At 31.2% G+C, this 22848-nt stretch overlaps 1 protein-coding gene across 1 annotated transcript; it reads left to right on the top strand.

Moving 5' to 3' along the window:
* The first annotated feature begins 4119 nt into the window (after positions 1–4119).
* LOC143045390 (uncharacterized) lies at positions 4120–22239 on the top strand. The gene is made up of 7 exons (XM_076217849.1): positions 4120–4480; positions 8239–8607; positions 9498–9899; positions 14103–14234; positions 14434–14490; positions 15411–15489; positions 16228–22239. The coding sequence occupies exons 1-7, from the start codon at positions 4420–4422 to the stop codon at positions 17249–17251; spliced, it is 2124 nt and encodes a 707-aa protein (XP_076073964.1). The 5' UTR covers positions 4120–4419; the 3' UTR covers positions 17252–22239.
* Positions 22240–22848: the final 609 nt, after the last annotated feature.

Here is a 22848-nt window from a genome sequence, read left to right as displayed (position 1 = left end):
GGGACTGCCGTTGGTTCTGTTGATTTGTATTTTGCAGCTTTACACATAGGACATTCTGAGCACGGATGAGACGGTACAATTATCGGATCTAACTTTGGTTTGACAGTTTGTGGTGTAGTATACTTTAAAACCGGTTTACTTTGAATAGTTATCCAGTCTTTCGCGTCTTGTGTGTCGTTTGTAGCTCGACTTGTTTTAGCGGAACTGTCTCTTTTCTGGACTACTTTTAATCTTCCTTTTTGTCTCATTCGACGGATATCAGAATACGTTGCATAATTGCTCTGTGGTTCTCTTTCAGATTCATGACCGTACACAAGTCCAATATAGGGTTTTGTAAAGCTATTAGGCGTGCCTCGATCTGACTGAAGCTTTACCGTTTCATTATCAGATAGTTTTGTTTTGCTAGTTTTAGCAGATATCACAGAAAGGCCGTCATCGTCCGTAACAGATGTTAAATCTAAAGGTTCTACTTTTGAATTTGTCCCGTGAATTCTTCCATCTAACGTTACACCTGGAATTCTTATAGAAGCTGGGTCATACAGATATGGAGTCTTAGGGATATTTACTCGTAACATTTCCTTACGTGAAATTTCGTTTTCCTTTTCAATTTCTTGCTTTCTAATATTATCCATTTCTTGTTGTTTAAAATAGTCCCTCAATTTACGGGCAATTTTATCGGGAGACTTCATCTTGCTGCGGCTGTTATCCAGCATCTTTTTAAGAGATTCTCGCGTTGTTTCAACGGTTTTATGATCTTCTGTTTCCCCGATGTACGTTTCAACGTTGATTCTGAACATTGGTAAATACACTACACGTTTACTGTACATATCTGAAGGTTTTGTGGCATCGGGTTGAGAACGAGCGGCGGCGAGTTTGTATCGATTTTCGAACAATTGTGATTTTGTCATTCTAACCGATGGTAGACTGTCTCGACTTGAGTTCTTGGAGCGACTGGTATCTTTAGAAACGGTGGATCCTTTTGAAGACATTTCGTCGTCAGAATCGTATATTCCTATGCCGCTAACTTGCGGGAATAAGTCTTCCGATTTCTCTGGCTTTGGAATATTCACTACAGCATTTGCTACCTTTCTGGTTTTACGAAGATGACCTAGTGGTCTTGCTATCCCAAGTAAAACTGGATCTGACGTCTCGTTTTGATGTTTATCACCAAGTGAGGCCAGGGGTTTGGCCTGTATTGTCATTCGATAATGATCTATAGGCATTTTTTGCAAGTAATATTATAAATAAAGTGCAATAAACCTAAAGCAAACACAGAAAATCACCTACTGGTTGGATAAGATAAACACTATTAAAAAACTTCATTTTCTTTTCCAATCTATCAAATATTATAACTTCTGTGATAAATTATCAATACATATAATCAATAATCCGAAAGTTTTTGACACTTGGATATTCTCTTTGTTGCTCACACTATATATAAAACTTCACATGACACTTGCTATGCAGTTAATTAAGATAATATAAATCCTTTTTTCTTTTTGTTACTTTTCAAAATATATAAATATAAAATCACACATGTCTTATTATTCTTTTAAGTAATACAAATCGATCCACAGTGAAAATATTATGTTTTTTCAAAATAAATCTGGCGTACACAGATAGATTAAGTCGTCGAAAATAACGGTCATATTAAATCTCTTTTTGAAATGTATAAATCTGTATACATACATGAAGGAGATTTGAACGGATTTTGTAAGGCTGTTCTGCTTTTCATCCTATTTGTAAAGTAGTCTATATATTTAATTACTAATATACGTGGACCGTTTTATATATATATCTTAATAATTCGCTTTTTAATTATGCATTCGAATATATACAACCACTGCGAATCCATTGACAGGATTAGATCCGGTGATTTAAATATGTATATATTTTCACAAGAGTTCTAATTATTGATACACTTATTTGAACATAGAAATGAAATCATAATTATATCCCTAGACTTCATTTACTTATTTCAACACCCTAGTTCAAAGTATTTACTGCTGTTTCGAAATATATCATTTAAACCCCTTTGTTAAAGATTTGTATTTATGATATGTTTTATACTAGTCAATACTATATTTAAGATTTTTATTTGAGATATCTGCCATTGCTGAAGTTTGACATTTTACCAACAAGTCCATTGTATTATCCCTTCCCCCAAATTATCACTCTTGATCAGAACTGTATTTACATATATTTTATACTTCAAAATATATATGCATACAAATAAGTATCAGGATTTTTCTGGCCTAGACCCATCACTTGTTACTAGAACAAACTTGAAAGTTTAACTCTGAGTTGATCTGAGTTAAAATTTAGTTAAAATTTAGTCTACAATCGGCGATACAAGTTGTCAATATCTAGCCATTCGCGATCCAGAGACGTGAGCAGGTCTAGTAGCTACCACTCATATCCACACCTGTCCATCCGTCTGTCTGTCCGTCCGTCCGTCCGAAACACATGTATAGAAGGCACCTATTAAATTTGAGTCATCAGTAAATTTGTACGATGTGCATCTCTTATTTTGGAATGATTCGTATACTCTTTTCTCAGATTTTTGATATGTGGAACTTAGTTATGTTTGTCATCGAATTTGAATGTTATCGTGTGTAGCTATAAGTTTTTGTAATCCATGATTCCGCCATTTTCCTTTCAAATTATATAACAAAAAAATGCATAGTGTTCGCACACTTCAATAATGGCCTAGCTCCTATTTGGAATTGATATGGTGATATAATCTGCTTTCTTCTAACGAGACAAATAATTCATGTTTTATGGGAAAGGGACCAGACGTATTCCAACAGAATAATGATTGTTCACCTGATGCTACGTCCCCTTATTTACTTCGCGCGACTGCTTTTTTGCGAAAGTTGTTTTTTTGCAATTTGTGGGGGCATATTAATTTTGTTCATTTATCTATAGGGCAATACTACTGATTTTTTTTTTCGGTGAATGCATATATACAGATTAAAGAAGTGAGTGCCATTCTTTATTTTTAAGATTGTATCTTCACAGTTTTCTCAGCTAGGTTTCCAAAGAGTGGAACTTACGAAGTTTTGCCATTATAATATTATAGACAGTGGTTATAGAGGGCAGTATTTGTGTCACTTACAACTTCAACGTTTCCTCTAATAATAATAATAATAATAATAATAATTATTATAATTATTATTATTAGAGTCGTGCTTTTGGATATCTGAGCTATTCAAATTTTGAAAGATTTCAGTTGATTACTGTAGGTTTAAATGAACTCATTTCTAAAAATGTATCTTCATCGATATTGAAAACTTGCGGTTATTGATAAATTTGCGGGGTCTATAGATTTGCGGGAGCTATGAAGAAATAGTATACTGAATTATTTGTAAACTGTCGGCGTGTTAGGGCTCTCGCTCTAGCACATTTTTGACAGATCTTATGTAACTTAAAACAAAAGCACTATATATAGGATTTGAAAACCAGTGTCGTTCGCATTTTTTGTATTCTAAAGGAGTATTAATGCTCCTCGTCTCACGGTCATGAAAACGGGGAAGAGGAATACTTGAAACACCATTCCTGCGGTTAATAAATAATAGTATGAGGTGTGTTAAACTTAATGATAATGAGGCCCCTCATGGGGGTGTCCAAGTAATCACATAAAAACAATATTAGTTTGCCAATACTGAATCACACTGAGACTATAGTACTAACTTGATGTTATATGAGGGAGGCGGGTAGGAGGGGTCCTGATTCTAAATCCCGAAATTGGAAAAAAGAATTCTCGGATCCCGAAAAGGTCAATCCTGAAATCCCCGGCTTTCCAACACCCGATCCCGGAGTCCCGAGAAAGGTCCTATATCCCCCAGTCTTATAGGATAGTCAGTCTCAAAATCACCGGCATTATCGTTAATTATTTTTTTTTTAAACAATTAAGATGATCAAATAAATCAAAAACACAGTCCTAGATAATCAAATAGTCATGAAATAATTGGTCTGGTAATCAAGTAGTCACTATAAAAACGATCAAGTAATCACATAATCAAAACATGAAAACCCCAACTATGATAGATCATTTTAATTTCGGAAAATTGCAACGAATCGCATTTGTTTTTCCGATTATAGTGCTTCCGGTTTCAGGTGAAAGGAAATGGGAAGTCAAAAATCGAAACTACAAATATGTTCAGTTAAACAATGAAATACAGACTATCTACCTAAATTATCTAAACCGTTTAATTAAGAAACGTTTCAACAACAATAATTTGTAACGATACACGTATCTGTTAATGAAAATTCAATGTATTTGTGTAAAGCAAACGACAAACAAATCGTGTGTTGTTACCTCTAGTAAGGTCAACTGCATTTGAAATGTGTTGTACTGTCACTTTTTGGTTAGAACAATGTGATAGAACAAACGAATGTTGCTGAGTGTTCTTTACAATGGTTCTAGTGAAATGGTGCACAATTTCTGTCATTTTAGCTCTGCAATTTATTTGTTATGGTAAGTGAATCAAAAAAATTGTATCGACAATAAAAAAGGTAAACAATGATACACATAACATGAACAATTACCAGCTAATAATGATACTGTCCTAGGAAACAACTGTTTGGAAATAAATTCCTGCTGAATAATAGATTAGATTACTACATTCAGGATTTTACTATTTATTTATTTTTAATGTTAAAATCAACAAAAACTACTTTACACAATACTCATTATTGCAATCTAGGACTAGCAATGTGCAATTTCCTATCCATATCCATAGAATCCGGGTCAGTTCGTGTCCAATCACGTTCACACCCATTCACATTTGCCCCCTTTCATTTTCGCACCCTACACGTTTGCATCCAGTTCGCACCCTATACATTCGCGCCCAATTTAATTATTTGTAAACGAGTTTTGGGAAATGTATTGCTATAAATATATATTTTTTCATTGTTTTTAAATAAAGTGAGATTCTGACATGCTTTTTTTTGTGTCATGATTGATTAAAGTCATATGAAACCAGTGAGTGGTGAAAAATAATGTTTATCCAATTCTTGAACCAATGCATGTTTATATCATAAACTTAGAGCTCTGTGCACGATTTTGTCATTTTTTACGCAAATATATCCTATAATCGTCAAATTTTTTTCTCTCTGTCTGTTATGATTTAACAAATATGGCTGCTCATTAAATGCTGTGTTTTAAAGCCGAAGTTTACCGATTGTCACCTAATTATAGTAAATAAATGACAAAAAGCATGGGTATTGAGCACGTGTGTAACATGTACAATCAGATAATTGTTTATTTTAATGACAGATCCATGCGTATTGCGATCACCGGATTTTTACGAGGAGGGTTACGCTCAGGTCACTATGCATACGGAAAATACGTTGGCGAATTGCTTCCTGGAAGCAAGCAATTAAAAACAAATAAACTTCTTGTAAATGTGGACACACTAAAGAATTTTCCTCAGAAAAAAGTATATGTACATAAGTTGTATAATGAAAACTATCCATTTAGTTATAAAAAACATATGCATGATTTTTTTTAATTTGAGGTTTCTTATGACTTTAAAGTGTATTTCTATAAATATTTCTTTTTCATTGTTTTAAAGGGAATTGGGATTCTGACAAACACACATTTTTTCATCTTCATGATCAAACTGTAAAAAACAATTATTTTTCATGTTTTTTATGGAAATCTTTAAAGTTTTACTCATACCAAGCTAAATACATGCACCGCCCAGATTCTATTTATATCACAGCAATTTAAAACAACAATCATGATTTTTGGACAATGATGCACAAATAATGCATTTGCAAGTTTCTTTATGTATAGTACAAAGAGAGGGTGGTAAAGGGGGCCCTGAATACTGAAACACGTGAAATTAAAAACCGCAAAAACATTGCACTGAATATAAAAAAAAAATTAACGAAGCACGAGAAATAAAATCGTTATTTTTCTTAGGCTGTGTATGGATACCAATGAGAAGTAATCATACATAATTAACATTTTATAATTGATAATCAAATTAATGAAGAAAAACATCTGTAAAATAATTCCTCAAATTTTATTCGAGAAAATAGAATTATTTGGTATACACATAAAAAAGAAATATCTAATAATTCAACTGAAATTCAAATAAAATTTGGCGCAAATGTGTAGGGTGCGAACAGACTTTAGGGGCGAACATGTTAGGTGGGAACGTGTGGGGAGCGAAAGTGTATTGGACGCGAACAGACCTGATACCATATCCATATACTGAATAATCCTAAAGGTATCTAAGTCACCAGTTTGAATAACCTAACCTTCTTTATCATGTTTATGTAAAAAATAATTCAAAATACTTCTAAAAGAAAGGGTGTAGTTGATCGGAAAGTAAATACAGAAGAATCAATTAGGTAGTATACATTTTTTGTACAAGTGCCATTGTACAATGTAAGTTATATAGTCTCAAAGAAATATTTTTTTAATTACTTTTTATCTAAAGAAGGTTAGGTTATTCAAAATGCCGACTTAGAATATAAACTCTCGGAATGGATTTTTCAGTTTATGGATATTGTCAGATAGGAAACTGCAAATTGCAAGAAAACAAGGAAATATTGGTGTGAATGTTTAATAATAATGTAATACATGTATGAGTCATGACAAGAAATACAAAAGAAAAATTGCAAAATATTGTTCAACAGAATTTCAATCTGCTAACCAGTTGCAAACTCAAATTCCTGTAAATAATAAGCGTTTAATAAAAAAGTAATTTCCGGTAAATTAACATGCATTCATGTACATGTGTGATATAAATTTGTTAAGCCTTAAACACAAGTTTTCATGAAAATACAATTACATTTGTAGTCCTTAATAAACAGAAATTGATAATATCCACACATAATTAAATTAATCCTGTGGTAGTTAGACTTCATACATGTAGGTTTGATGTACAAAATGTCCATATGCTGCCATGACGTGCATGCATCAAAAGATTTTTGAATACTGAAAATTCAGAAATTATTGTGTGCATATCAAGGATCCGGAAATTTTTTCACCTAATTTCGGTCATTTTCATATAACTTAAAAGTTGGTGCCCCTTTTCAAAAACAGATTGTCAAAATCTCATTACTGCACGAGTACATTGTATGCTCATACTCGTAGCATCAACGAACTTGTTCACTGTTGCATCGCGTTTACTTCATGATTTATCCCACCATTTTCCTAAAATCGATCAAGAGCAATTAAGGGAAGGCAACAGTTTAAGAATAAAATGATTTTAATGACTCAAAATCGTACTTTTCTCAGTCATCGCTTACATTTCTTTCGATTCTGGAGTCGAAATTCAAACCGGATGTAATGCAACAATACTAAAACGAACAACTCCGGACTTATTCCCGGGATTAGTTTTGTTTATCAAATTCATAGGAAAACATCGTTTTTTTTAATATTTTACCTTTAATAGTGTAAGAATATTAATGAAAATAGTTGCACTTGCTTTATTTAGCAAGAAATCATTTTAAATTTACGATTTAGTGTCAAATCTGCGGAAGAGAATTATAGGCATGCGTATCATAGTAAACAAAGCATGTGTGTTAGTAGTGAAAAAAATCTGTTTTCTACGTAAATTAAATCAAGTTTTAATTTAATTTTAAATCATAATTGACAATTGTCTTAGCTGAAAAGTAATTAAATAATGAAGACAGTTGGTATTGAATTTTAATTTCTTTATAATATTAGTTCGGAGCTTGTGATTAATAGCCAGGTGTGAATTAAAAACACAGGTAAAGAGATTAGCGATCATTAGCCAATAGCTCCCTGAGGCATTAATATAGCTATTAGGAGGGCCCTCAGGATTATAACACTTTACTGGAGTGGCAGTTTAATTACATAAAATCGATAACAAAACAAAAATATGTTTAAAATAGCGATTTGAAACTCAATCTCAACGAAATGACCGAAATTATTTCTGTTGAAAAATAAAATTTGACCTAAATCCCAATAAATGATTTAGGACTTTTGAGTTTCCAAATCGGTCATGTCTGGCATATATGACCGTTTCTGGACCCTTGGTGCATATACATTATTGCGATTTTGTCATTTTAGACATAAATGCGATTTTAATTTTCAAGATTTTGAGAAAAGTCCTATTTAATCCATATAAAATATTTCAAAATGCGAGTTTAAATTATTGCGTTTACATCTCTGTCGCAATTTTTTGCAATAATAAAAACCTCGCATTAATTTCTGAATTTACAGTAATAAAAAAAATATTTTCTTTGTTTCAGTTGAGAGTTTTAGAGACACCAGTAAAAAAAACGTGACGGCATGTACAGGACGATGTAGTTATACATATTCTTTACAGTGTCCTGCATCACAGAAAATTGCCTTACATAAATTAGAATATGCTTCCAAAGAAGTTTCATTGAACTGTCCAAACGTCCAAGAACCTTGCCAAGACAAGAGACAGTGTTGTTCTTATGATGCTGGTGATTGTCGTATACCATTCTCAGACTCAGTAGCTTTTCCTGTGTATACTAAATGTTCAGGGAAACAACAGTGTGATGGGTTGAAGGCTGAGCAGATCTCAACAGTATCCAGGTGTTCTTCCCGTGATGTGTCTAATTATGTAGCAGCAACATACACTTGTGAAGATGGTAAGATTTGTGTTGTTAAAAAAGAAATTTAGCTAAAAATAAATCCCTAATCATGTTAATACATGTACATGTATCTAACTTAACTATTGGTCGTAAAAAATCCAAATACATTGTAGTTATGATGATTAAAGAGAATTAGTATCTGAAACTACCTTTAAAACATCATTATGATAAAAGAAAAAAAACTATAATAAAACTGTTAATGGTAATGGGTAAAATATCAAAGAAACAACAATCATTTCCCAAAGAGCAGATAATAGTCGACGGTCATGACTATTGGGTCTTCAATGCAGCAAGAAAATCCAGCACCTGTAGTTGGGCCTAAGCTGGCTCCTAAATGAACATGTATACTAGTTCAGTGAAAACAGATATCATACTAAACTCCAAAACATATAACTGAGCTAAAACTATAAAAAAAAAACAAAAAAAAAACACACACACACAAGACCAGAAAGGCCAAGACATGAGAAGAGTAAATAGTCATGGACCAGTTATATGATGTGTTAAATCAGAATTTTAATATTTTTTTTATTAATAAGTCAACTATGTTGTGTTATTGTACAAGGTATATCAGCAAATGAGACTGTCAAAGATTATTAGAACTTTTTAGTTTTAGCAAAACATTTTTTTAGACACATGAGAAAAATGTCAGAATACTAGTACATTTTGTACATGGATTTTGGTGCAGACTGGAGACATGCAGTTAACCAGCAGGGTTCACTGAAAACATCAATCTTAGTTTTTTTAATGCATTAAAAATTAAAAGAACATATGACCTGACCTGATTTTATGTATGTCTATTAATAAAGCATCTCAAATATGACTGTTTATTATACCATTACATTTTTATGTTGACCAGAAATTTAATTTTGAGTGTAACTCTTTTGTAGATGACACCTTTGTAGACATGTGTTCCAATGGTACTATCTATGGTAAAGCAATCAACTTAATCTTGAATGGATCACAATCTACACCTCATCCTGGTTTTCGAAACAGTAATCTCTGCGCCTGCGTCATATCCACCTCAGATTGTGATTCCGATGCTAGACTACGGTTTCAAGCTGTAGATGTTCGGCTACATAAGAACCAAGATATAACAGATTGTCATCCACACAGTGTAATTGAAATTACTGATGGACAGCGTGGAAGTCGACCTTTTTCATATAAATGTCAAAGGAATCTTTTCAGACGAGGCTTGATAGATCATTACTACACCAGGGCACCATATGCTAGGATATCTATGTATAACAAGGCAGAGCTGAACATATCACAGATATGGTTACGTATATCAGGTACAAAATGTACATAGATAGTGATCTTTAAACAGGAAGTAACTTCAAAAGTCATGATTTTTTAAAGCCATTATAGAATCTGCACAGTAACTTTAAAGATATCAATAAAAAATATGTAAAACATGTATACAATATATATCAGAAATTATACTGTATACTTGATATTAGATGTTTAGACTATTTGAGACAGGATTTTTTTGATAATTTTTGCACAGCAATTGATTGGATACTTTATCTTTACAAAGGTTTTGTGGATGAATCAAATTGGACATGAAGTTTAACTCTTGTCTGTTTGTTCTGAAATTGGTTTCCATTCAATTTCTCTAACTTATGTTTGCCTCAACCAAATGTTATGAATTTTAAACACAATACTTATTACATGTACATGTACCACAAAAAAAAACCAGATCAAGATTGAATTAGTGGGTCAGCACTTTTACTGTTCTAGAGTTATGCCTCTTTACAAATGGAAAAAATGCTGAATGTTTGTACCTTTAACTTGTTTGCCTCACCTAATATTATGAAACTTGTGCACAATGCTAACAACCACAAAACACAGATCTTGAGTTATGTCCCTTTATAAAGTTATATGGAAGTGGGGGCATCATCTGTGATCCATGGACACATTCCCAATTTATTTATGCATTGTACTTGAATTCAACATATCTTTCTCGTTATGGCAGAATAGATAAGTGAATCCTATCTCAGTGTTCTCCCCAGGCCGTTTTAGCGTCGCGGTACCGCGACGCTATATTTTTTCACCGTGATGCTATAATAATTCCCGCGACGCTATATTTATTTTGAAGATGCTATTTTACTTGTCCTCAATTTTGAACTTTCATCTATTATCGATTATGATCATAAAAATTATATCACCTTTAATTGTAATCCCTTTAAGTCGGACACTAAAGGTAATTAAGAGATTAAATAGCTAGGTGTTAATTGCCCTCAGGGTGATAACTGTTTGGATGCGAATATCCCAAGCTGACACTTGTGACATGACTAATTAATACCACGTGTCTGCAGTCACCAATATCGACATGGAAAAATGCAATCACAAAACAATTCGAAATCTACGTTTTGTATTACGAAATTTCAAAGATTGAAACGATTTTTATTTTTTTTTTAAAGGTTTTTTATTTGTGCAACTCTCCAAAAATTACTTTCTTTCTCTTCCGGTAATACGAGAGCGAGAATTTTGGTTTAGAGATAAAATAAGTTTAATACTTCTTTAAAAAGTTATCATAATTGGCTTCAGTTTATGTCTAATCCATTTAATGCATTAAAAGCGTCTTATTCATTCACAATCTCTTGTCGAACAATGTTTATTCTCGGACTCATTTTCGTAAATTTTACTACGGCCGCCATTGCACATTTTTGTGTAAACTACGGATCGGAACCGGACCAGATATGACAAAAATCCGCATTTTCACGATAATGACAACAGATGAACAGTAGACAGAAAAATTCAACCAAGAGAGAAAACTACGCATTACCAGACTATTTGTTCGATAACTTTGTTAAAAATACATATGATTTTGATGTAAAGATAAGAAACAACTGGGACTAATTCATTGAGTGGCATGAAACAATGAATTTCATAAACATGATAAAAAAAAGTTTTTAAATTGATTTTTTTTGCTTCTTTTGTTACTTTATCTTTACTTGATATAATATAAAAAGCAGTTAATTTTGTGTACTAGATAATTTAGTTTTATATATATACAGGTTGCACTATAATGAACCATTCATTCATTTGACTTATTGTTGGGTAACTGAAACCACATATTTATTTTTATTTGGCACAAGAGGAAAAAAATAATTCTGTAACTATAAATGAATAAAGAAGACATAAACTGAAACAACTGTTTTTGTGGTTATAGTTTAATTGTATTCTCAGTTATGAATTGAACAATATAAACTAAAACGTATAAAGGAAATAGAGCATCAATGCGACGCGACAATCGACATTAAAAAAAATACAGTTATTTTTTTTTAACGCAAAATGTGATGCTATCCAAAATTTCTGGGGAGAACACTGCCTATCTGAATCGGCAATGGACATTTGAGCGCATTGACAGGACATTTGAGCGAAAAAAAAAGGACGTTTGAGCGCCAAAGTATAGGACATTTGAGCGCCTAAATTTTAGGACATTTGAGCGAAAATAAGAATAAGCGTAGGACATTTGAGCGAAAACAAGTCTTGGATAGAGAATTGTCTTATTGGCAATCATACCACATTTTCTTACGAATATAGTTCATTAAATGAGGAGTTTACCAACAAAAAGATTAAAACATATTTTAATTGTAAAAAACAAAGCACAGTCATAAAACAGGAGTTTACCAACAAAAAGATTAAAACATATTTTAATTGTAAAAAACAAAGCACAGTCATAAAACAGGAGTTTACCAACATGTAAGTACCATCCATAAAAATTTCCGGCACACTGCATAAACATTCAAGATTGGTTGGACACGTAAGAATAATTATACCAGTTTGTTCATCATTAAACTGCACAAAATTTTCAAATTTATTTGACTGAATATTAATCTTCTTTAATGATTGGTGTGTTTCCTCTCTAGATTTAGGAAGTGCAGGGTGAGATTTACGCCTCTTTCTATATATAGCCTTTGAAACGCTGCCAATGTCTTCAGACTTTAGATTTGCTTCATCCATGTTCTGTAACTCTGTACGGATAATTTTTGAAGGACGTTGAGCAATATCATCATCCGCTTTTCTTTTTGATCGTACCCGCAGCAAGTGACGTTCATTGTCACGATCACTGGTATCATGGTTATGAGTATTTTTCTGTTGAATTATAACGGTTCCGGTACAATCCGTCCTCAGTCTTGCTTTGCAACCTTTTGCCTGAAAAATATTGAAAGGACAAATACAATTGAAGTGTTTAAATGCTTTTTCATTTGCTATTGCAAGACATAAAAATAAGATGTAGTATGAAATGAAATGAAATGAAATTCATAACATGTTTAGAATGGGAACACCACAGACATTTATGTGTTTAGCTTCTAAGCACAATTTTTACAGTGTATTTTAGTGTTTTGTCCACTCTATATCGGAAACTGTCACAAACAAGGCTTCTTTTTCCCTTATTAGTCTCGGTCAAAATAATATCCATTTTAACACGTACATGTATTATTAGTATTAAGATTTCAAGTGCCAAGGGACATTTCACTTAATAGATATATATATAAGAATTTTAGAACAAAGAAAATTTGCATAGCCAATGAATTATAGTAGAATTGATTGGTAAATAGAGATCAACTTAGGATTTCACTTACATAAACCAGCCAGAACCGGTCGAATTACTCGGGTGTGAAATAAAATAAAAAATATTTATAACTAAATCTTACTTTTTTTTCTTACTTTTAAAAAAAAATCTTAATTCGTGTAAAATTATCAGGGAAAATTTCGCTCAAATGTCCTGTCTGAAAACTCAGGTAAGGTTAATATCCCGGCGCTCAAATGTCCTATGAAGTCGGCGCTCAAATGACCCTATGTGCTTTTTTCTTTTTCGCTCAAATGTCCTATGCCCATCTGAATTCATAACAATGAAGAGCTGTGAATAACCAAAGGACATGTCAGTTTTAGTTTTATGAAACAACTTGAAAAGTATAGAATGAAATTCAAAACAGTGTGGCTGTGGCCATTGATTGACACATTAAATTCATCCATTGACTGGGACAATTTAGGTGAACGTTTGTATGTAACGACCACTGCTCACTATGTACTTTTCAAAGACACTTAAACTATGGGGTAACCAAAGGTTCTCAACACCTTAATAAAGTAATTCGAAAAACTAATCAGAAATAACACGATGTTTTGATTTATATCAATTATATAAATCAAAACATAAAGGTTATTCCTGATTAATTTTTTGAATTATTTTATAATTAAAGGCGTTAAGAAACCTTTGGTAATCCCACAGTTTAAATGTCTATCGTAGGTACGTCGTGAACAGTAGTCGTTACAGACAAACGTTCATGTAAATTGTCCCAGTCAATGGATGAATTTAATTTGTCACTCAATGGCCACAGCCACACTGTTTTGAATTTCATTCTAAATTATTGTAGAACTATTGATAAAAGTGTAACCTTATTTTTCAGCTTTACTTTCCTGGATATCAATTCTGTAGATAAAAATGTTCAGTTGTTGAGCAAGACATGTTTTGATTTCTATTCCAGCTACTTTTCCAGATGTTGACGTAATGATAACATGTGGTTCTGGTGCAATACATCACAGCTTACAGAATGTGTGTGTTCCACCAGAGTTTTTTCCCTCAACAACTCCTTCTAATGTACAGCGTTCAACTTTTGGTAAGATATCTGTTAGCTTTTAAAGTTCATTAAATTTGATAACATAGTTAAAATACTATAGTTCACAGTTCCTTTGATTCTTTGATTTGCATATAATAATCAATTAAAATTATAGAAGAATTAAGCATGATGAATTTGTAAAATTCTAGTAGATTTAATAGAAACTATTAAGTTATACAGTGTTATGCATCTTTTGTAGAGTCAAGGCCAAGTGAAGATAAAGGTCCTAATCCTGGCAATATAGAAAAAGGAACAGGTATTCACTTAAAAATTAGTTTGTTTCACTTCTAATGAAAATTGAGATATCAATAGGTTGAACAACAAGATTTCTTGCATACTATCCAATTAAAGAAGAAATGTGTACTGAATATTAAGAAATTGATATTGTTCATCACAATAACCTTTAAATATTGTGAAATAATTAAACTGTTCAGGATTCCAAAAAGAAATGAGGTTGATCTCTACTAAAATAAAACCATGGCAGAAAATGCAAACAAAAGTCATTGAATCATTGTTGTCTGTTAAGTATAAACGGCACCATTCGGTGATTCCTGACCATTTTATTTGGTATTAAAAATATGTTTAATATACACGAAGGAATTAAGTTTTTCTCTTGTGGAAAGATTTTAAGCAAAAAATAATAGGTGAGCATCAGGCTCTTGAGAGCCTCTTGTATTTCTTTAAAACATGACCAAAATGTTGAGTGAATGTTTTGGGACCCTTGCTTAGATACTCATAGTATGCTGATTAAATTTAGATTATCTTGAAAAATATGATACAAGAAACTTTATGAAATTCAGTCTACTAAGTACTTCAATGACTGTATAATTATCAAGGCACTCATATTTCCTACACCAGTAAACACTGACCTCAACAAACTAACCAATACTAGTCAGTGGCAGATCTAGAAATTCCACGGGGCCCACTGACTGCCTAAGAGGGTGCCCACGCCTGTCATACTTCAGTGATTCCCTATATAAACAACCAAATTTTTTCCAGAAAAGGGGGGCAGGGGCTGGGTCCCCTGCTCCCCCTAAATCCGCCTCTGCTAGTACATGTACTGAAAGTGTCATCAAAACACCAACAATCAATCATTTATCTAATTTTGTGTTTACCTAGATATCTGTGTTTTAATTGGTTGTATCATAATTTATGTATTTGTTTGTTTGATTACAGATGTGATACCTATAGTGGCTGGTGTTGTTGCAGGATTGGTAGTTGTAGTGTTGATTATTATAGTAGTGTGTTGTAGAAGGTTGGTTTGTTTTCTGAATAAAAGTTATATTATATAAATTTGGTGTATTTGAGTGCATTCCTGGGTTGACCTATATCTGGAATGCTTCAACACCATATTTCATAGCCAAGAATGTATAAATATTTGAATGCATGGTGGATATAAAGCAAGAGGAACCTACAATATAAATAATGCAATTATTTCACCACAAGGTGACTACATGAATTATATTTTTATGTATCACACATTTACCAAATATAAGTGGATATTTTTCTTTACGTTTTGAGTCTGGATAAGTTGTACATCAGAGACGACCTGACTTAGAAATAAACACCAAATTCTGTAAAAATAAAATCAGACAATCTTTTTAAGTAAATATTCTAAAAAAGTCTGTATTATATAGTTGAATGTGACTTTGCTATTGTAATTTTGACAGGTTTAAAAGATCCAAGTGCAATAATATTGCAATGAATTATTATATAACTATTTGAAAATCTGTTTTCCTAGTAAGAACCTTATTGAAATGTTGAAAAGATAGGGTATTCAGCTAAGAATGTAGAGTAAAGAATTATTGAACCATTTGACAATGACTGTCAGTTATTTCTGGAATCCATACATAATTTGTTTTTAACATCTAAATAAAACAAATGTAATTCAATTCAAATAGTAATTGTCATATAAACTCTGAACTATAAGTTTGTGACAAATAACACATGTACTGTACTGAAGCAATGTCTTTATTTTATTAACATATTGTAGGAGGAGAAGATTAAGAAAGAAAGATGAAGATAGATTTTCCCACAGTTTGACTATCACTGCTCCACCCTTACCATCACCTGAGGACAATGTATATGACGAATATGAAGCTGGTAACTATTATGATTCTGTAGAGAATGGAAGAAAATACCCAACGTCACCATTTAAACCTGCTACTCCTGGTAAAAATATGGGTTCATTTTTCCCAACGGAACCGAAGAAAGTTTCCCCACCAGTTCTCCCACCGCCATTGCCAGTTGTGCCACCGACAGTTCCAGCTATACCTCCAACTGGACCTGTTGTCCCATTGTCTCCTCTAGTTTCATCACCAACTGTGCCAAATAGTCCTGCATCAGAAAACTCGTACGATAAAGATGCTAACCCCTACCAGCAGCCTTGGGATGGTAAGCCTCTATTGATGCCGAACAGACGTAAAAAGAGTGATCTAGCATATGCAACAAGTGATGAAATACAAGTACTCATTCAAAGAATGGATAATGAGAGAAGGAAGTTAAACGAAGGGGAGACTACCAGTCCAACTGGATTTATACATATAGATGATTATAAATTATCACAGTCGATGAGAGAGGATGATATAGATGAGATAGATGAAGAGAACGATGAAAGTGAAGAGGATGAAGGTGAGGATGACAGTAAGAAATTACTTGATCATAGACACAGTGTAAATATACCTGACGAAAGACATTTACCAGAACATGTTCATATTGATCCACATGACGTCATGTGTAGTAGCGAGGACACTGGTTACCGCTCAGTCGGAAGTCAGGAACATATTCTGGTATCAGAAGATGATTATCTGGTTCCTGGTTCTGTTAAAGGAAAAAAGGAGGAAACGAATCTGCCTCAACGTCTGTCTAGTCAGTCATCGGTAAAAGGAGATAAATCTAATAGATCTAGTGTTAGTGAGGAGAAAAGAAATGGAGAAACAATGTCAGGTGAAGCATATGCAGAAGTATATGATGCTTTAGAAGAAGGCAAAACTTTAGATGTAAAAACTAAGTTCTAATTTTGTAAAAATTGAAATTTAGGTTCAGGTTGTCTATTACATCAGTTGTATTATTTTTTTTCAAAATTCTTCCATAGGTTGCAGTTTTCATGTTGTTCTGTTTATTTTTTTGTCATTATTTTCTTTGAAGTAAAATTCAGTTTGATTTTAGCTTTAATGGTTGTTGTATTAATCAGATGTTTTTACAATCAGGTTACAATCGGATATTAAAGTAAAGAATTTTAATCAGGTATTTACGTTAAGTTAAAAAAAAAGGATATGCTCATTTATTTATGACATGATGAAAATAATCGTTTATGTATGTTGTTGAGGTGTTTTTTTTTGTGTTCATAGCTATAACAATGTTTCAGAGAAGTTAAACGGCTTGTAAAATTTACTTTAATCAGGAAATTGTCACAGAGAGTAATGTCAGTTGATCTTAATTGATATTTTTTATTTCAATGGTGAACTTTTCCCTTCAAACATTTAATCTTTTGGACATGGAAAATGTTCGCTGACTTCGAACAATGAATCTTTTGGACATGGGAACTTTTCCCTTCAATCATTGAATCTTATGAACATGGGAATTTTCCTTAAACAGTTTTCTTTTTGTTTTTGATTTGTTCTATATACATGATAAATATACATGTGTATTGAAACAATATTTTATTTAATAGTTGTGCTGTCAAAAGATATAAATTGTTTAATGTGCAATAATTGTTGTATTTAAAAAATTACTGCATTTATGAAATGTATAGCACTGTCAGTATAACACTTTTTAGTTATTGGAGATATATATAAGATATTTAAAGTATCATACAATTCATTGTTGATTTGAGAACAAAACTTACAAAGGTAAAAATACAAACAAAATAATTTTTATAAAATTTATATTTTGTTGTATACTGGTTGTGTTATCTTATGTCTCAAATATAGTTTGACAATTTTCTAAATTTACAAAATTTGAAACTTGTTTTGTATAACTTTCTTTAGAAAATCATGTTGTCTTTCTATGTTTTTGTACTTACCAGTATTTCATTTACTTCTATAGATTTTTTTTTATTGTTTTGAAGATAGTTATCAGTATTAATTTTCTTTTATTCCATAAAATCATTTGTAAATAAATTACATGTTTGTTTTTTTTTCATAATTTTTAGATTATTATGCTATGATAAGTAAAACATTTTATTGATTTTTTGGAGAAAACATGCAGTAAAACATTGTTTATATAATCTCAAAGAGTAAATGTATTCAAAAAGCTTCTAGTAGGTCGATCAATTTTTGTCGTAAGTTTTTTTGTGAATAAAGCCACTGTATGCCGCATATACTTTTGAAGATAAAGTTTAATATTGCTAGTTTAATAATCTTCAATAGCGTAAAACATTTTTGCACATCTCTTTTCTCAAGGATAAATTTTGCCTTCATCATTGATGTCAATATTCTTATCGATTTTGTACAAAATGCTCCACCTTAATACAATGGGTATATGGGTCAAATAATAGTTTTTGTGCGAAAATGTCTCAAACACTAAAGCAAGAATTTAAAATACATCTAATGTGACATAATAACTTGTTGTATAAAGGAAACATGTAATAGATCTGTTATATTTGTATTATTTCTGTTGAATGATGCATATTTTTTTGTGTCTAATTTTATCGGGTTGTAAAATTTATATAAGATTTTAAAAGATGTTAAGTCTTAGTTTTTGATTCAAAATGTACCAGGAATATTAAACAGTTTCAACTAACAATTATATACTGTCATGTTAAGAATAACACCCTGTCTTGTCATTATTTATTTAGAAGGAGCATATATATAATTCTTCTTATTAATGTTTTATGTTTTCATCTTTAATTTCAATGGTTAGTGTAAAAAGATATGCTTAATACACCATGGATAAACATTGTGTTTATTCAGAAATTACAAAAATGTGAAAATAATTTTAAAATACAGGATTGCAAATTAACCTATCATGGTGGGTTAGATTTCTTTTTAAAAAATCAACTTAAACCTAAATTATAATATCTAAATCTTGTATGTAATTTTCACACAGAAATAATTTTATACATTTGTACTAGTTATTTGCAGATGGGTTCTGTAATTCTTGTATAAATGCTTAATCTAGGGAATTCATAGAATTTTTCAACAAATGTTTTTTTTCTTCAAAGAATACACTTTTTTTTACCCATAAAAATCTGATTATTTCAAGACTGGAAAAATTGTGCCTTTATACCCTTTGTGGTATACAGCAATATTAGAGATTCATTTTGCCTTGCACATGGATTCCATCCCAGTTTTATATTAAAATGCAACTTTTTGAATTATTCATAATAAATATTTTGCTATATATTTTTTTTCATATAACAATATATTTTATTAACATATATTTTTTGCATTAAAAGTTCAGGCTATTATTGAATATTTTTCATTTGACCACTTTTTTGTGGCTTTCTATATCTACTAGGGCATTATGGTTTATATTATGTGAAGTTTAATTACTGACAATGATATATACCATCAAGATAATCACTTAAATTTTTTAATAAGTATTTTAAAAAAACTTAGACTATTCTTACTAATAGATTACCTCTGACCTCCATACATGTATTTTTGTTAGCATTTCATTTTTTCATAATTTTTCACTGAATGTCAAAGTCTTTGTACGCTTTTAGAATACAATTGAAACTCACAAATTGTATTAAAAAAATCACTTTGTCAGTAAAGCACACACAATTTCAATCTACAAATAAGATTAATTTTAAAAAAGTAAAATTAATATACAGCACTATTTGAGCACTAGTAATGATGGGTTATTTCATTCATAATATTTTTCTACTTGACATTGCATTTTAAAAATAAACTATAGATAAGATGTGTTCATGCATGACCATCAATAGTTTTTGATTTTCACATTCCAATATTTTTGTATTCCATATTTGTTTTTTTTTGCTAATTTCATCATTTTAAGATCCTTGCCACGATGTGCATTCCAGTATTTTGTACAATTATACACCTTATATATAGAACTGATTCTGCCATTTACTCCAGAACTCATGGTCAAAGTTTTTGGAATCTGTTTTCAGTTATAAATCAGAAATGCAAAAAAATGGAAAAAAAACAAACAATACAAAAACAAAATGATACTGTAGAAGATACAATAATTTTTGAGATAGTAAATTTCTTATTTTAATGATGAGAATCATAAGAGAACAAAGCAATAATATTTACATGAATTAAAGATTTGCTGGTCATTTAAGATTATAGTACATTTTTTGCAACGAAGATCCCTGATATTAGAATACTGTAAATTCAGAAATTATAGCTAGCTTTTATTATTCTGATATTTTAAAGAATCACCCAAAATGTAAAATTGATTATTGTGATTTCGACGAAATCTACAAAATGGTATATGTATCAGATATATGAATAAATGTTCTTATTAAATGCATTAATAGAAACCTTATGATAATTTCTGAATTTTTAGTAATCATTTGTGCAGAGAATTTATGGGTAAATGTAAGATATTGTCAATTACTAAGCTAAATAACACATTCCAATAAGTTTTTTTTTATCAGTTTTCTGTACTTTGTGCTATAAGTCAATCAAAGTTGAGTTTCTAGTTAGATTTGTATATAAAATATTTATTGTAATTTTGAAAGAATTTGTTGTATCCAATATGGTTGTGATATAAGGGCTGGAGTTGTTTGATATAATTGTTTTTATTATGGGACTGGGTCATTCACACTATTTGGATTTTGTTGGATGGTTGTTTCATTGGCAATCATACCACATCACCTTATTGTATATTGTAGAAATATTGCTTCAAAATGTTTGGTAAATGAAGAGTTCATTTTTACTTGAATTTTTTACAATTTTCAATATTTACTATTGTATGAAATTGTAAGAGGAGAAAATTTGGTATGGTAAAAATAGAATATAATAAAGGTTGTATTTTTGTATTTGACAAATTTCAAACTCAATCTGATTAAATTAGAGATCATGTGGCTCATGATAATCTGAAAACTTTCTGTTCAGCTTTCTATTTAAATCTTTTTGACCAATTTTGTTGTCATGTTACACACCTTCAAAATTATGTAGACAGGAATTTCATTGGCTGCTGTAATTCTTACCAGAACAGACAATATACAAGAGTTTTATCAGATCCTTTTAAGAAAAGCATTAACACACAATCTGTATTTTGATTAGATTGTTTCAAACCCTGAAGTTAAGTTATGGTTAAAAATATTCAGCATTAGAAATGTGATTCTTTTTTGCATAAAAAAAACATTTAAAGATATAATTGTGGTTAACATTACTGCCATATTTATTGAGTATGTAAACAAGACATTTTGTTGCAGTGATTGATACATATGTAATTAAGGACTATTTGTTGTGAAAGATTGTTGTTCATCATTTATTGCAAATTTATATTTTAAATGACGATTGAATGCTTGAGTAACTTGCAAGTACACTTAAATAAATGCCTTCCAAATATTTATTTAAAAAAAAGTTGGAAAAGATATATATTTGGTGTAGCCTTAAATTAACGATGATATTAACAAAGGAAACTTATTTCAAGTAGGTTGTCAATAGTTTATAACTAACAGAATACTTCTGTTTAAGTGTAATTTATTTTCAAGAATAATAAAATGATTAAAATAAAAATTGATAGAAATTTTGAAAGAACAAAATGCATTGATTTATTTATTTGATATAAATACAAATCATGAAAAATTGATGAATCTCAGTTTAATTTCAACTATTGGAATGCATAATTGGAATAACAGTGTGTTGTTAATGAAAACTGAACTCAATCACATTTGTTGCATTTATTTCCTAATTACATTTAAATCTTTTCTACATATTAAGGTGGTACCTAACACGACAGGGAGATAACTCTTTAAAATCAGCTAAATGTTTTAATTACGTTGTGTTGTTAAAGGAAAATTAAGCTTCTCAATGATCAAAATGAGTGTTTGTCAAACTGCTATATAATCAGTGTAATTTTTTGTCGAGCCTGCAACTTTTGTTGCAGAAAGCTCGACATAGGGATAGTGATCCGGCGGCGGCGGCGGTGTTAGCTCACTTCTTAAAAGCTTTATATTTTAGAAGGTGGAAGACCTGGATGCTTCATACTTTGTATATAGATGTTTCGTGTTACGAAGTTTCCGTCAGTCACATGTCCAATGTCCTTGACCTCATTTTCATGGTTCAGTGACCACTTGAAAAAAAAGTTCAAATTTTTTGTAATGTTGAATTCTCTCTTATTATAAGTAATAGGATAACTATATTTGATATGTGCGTACCTTGCAAGGTCCTCATGTCTGTCAGACAGTTTTCACTTGACCTCGACCTCATTTCATGGATCAGTGAACAAGGTTAAGTTTTGGTGGTCAAGTCCATATCTCAGATACTATAAGCAATAGGGCTAGTATATTCAGTGTATGGAAGGACTGTAAGGTGTACATGTCCAACTGGCAGGTGTCATCTGACCTTGACCTCATTTTCATGGTTCAGTGGTTTTAGTTAAATTTTTGTGTTTTGGTCTGTTTTTCTCATACTATATGCAATAGGTCTACTATATTTGTTGTTTGGAATGATTGTAAGGTGTACATGTC

This window comes from Mytilus galloprovincialis, chromosome 9 (assembly GCF_965363235.1).
Source record: "Mytilus galloprovincialis chromosome 9, xbMytGall1.hap1.1, whole genome shotgun sequence".
In the NCBI taxonomy this organism is placed as follows: domain Eukaryota; kingdom Metazoa; phylum Mollusca; class Bivalvia; order Mytilida; family Mytilidae; genus Mytilus; species Mytilus galloprovincialis.
Note: the sequence above shows the minus strand (reverse complement) of the source record. Positions and strands in the feature narration are given on the sequence as shown.

Coding starts and splice junctions, on each gene's coding strand:
- LOC143045390 (XM_076217849.1), top strand. CDS start 4,420: ATGGTTCTAGTGAAATGGTGCACAATTTCTGTCATTTTAGCTCTGCAA. Junction 4,481..8,238: donor TCTGCAATTTATTTGTTATG/GTAAGTGAATCA, acceptor TCTTTGTTTCAG/TTGAGAGTTTTAGAGACACC. Junction 8,608..9,497: donor AACATACACTTGTGAAGATG/GTAAGATTTGTG, acceptor ACTCTTTTGTAG/ATGACACCTTTGTAGACATG.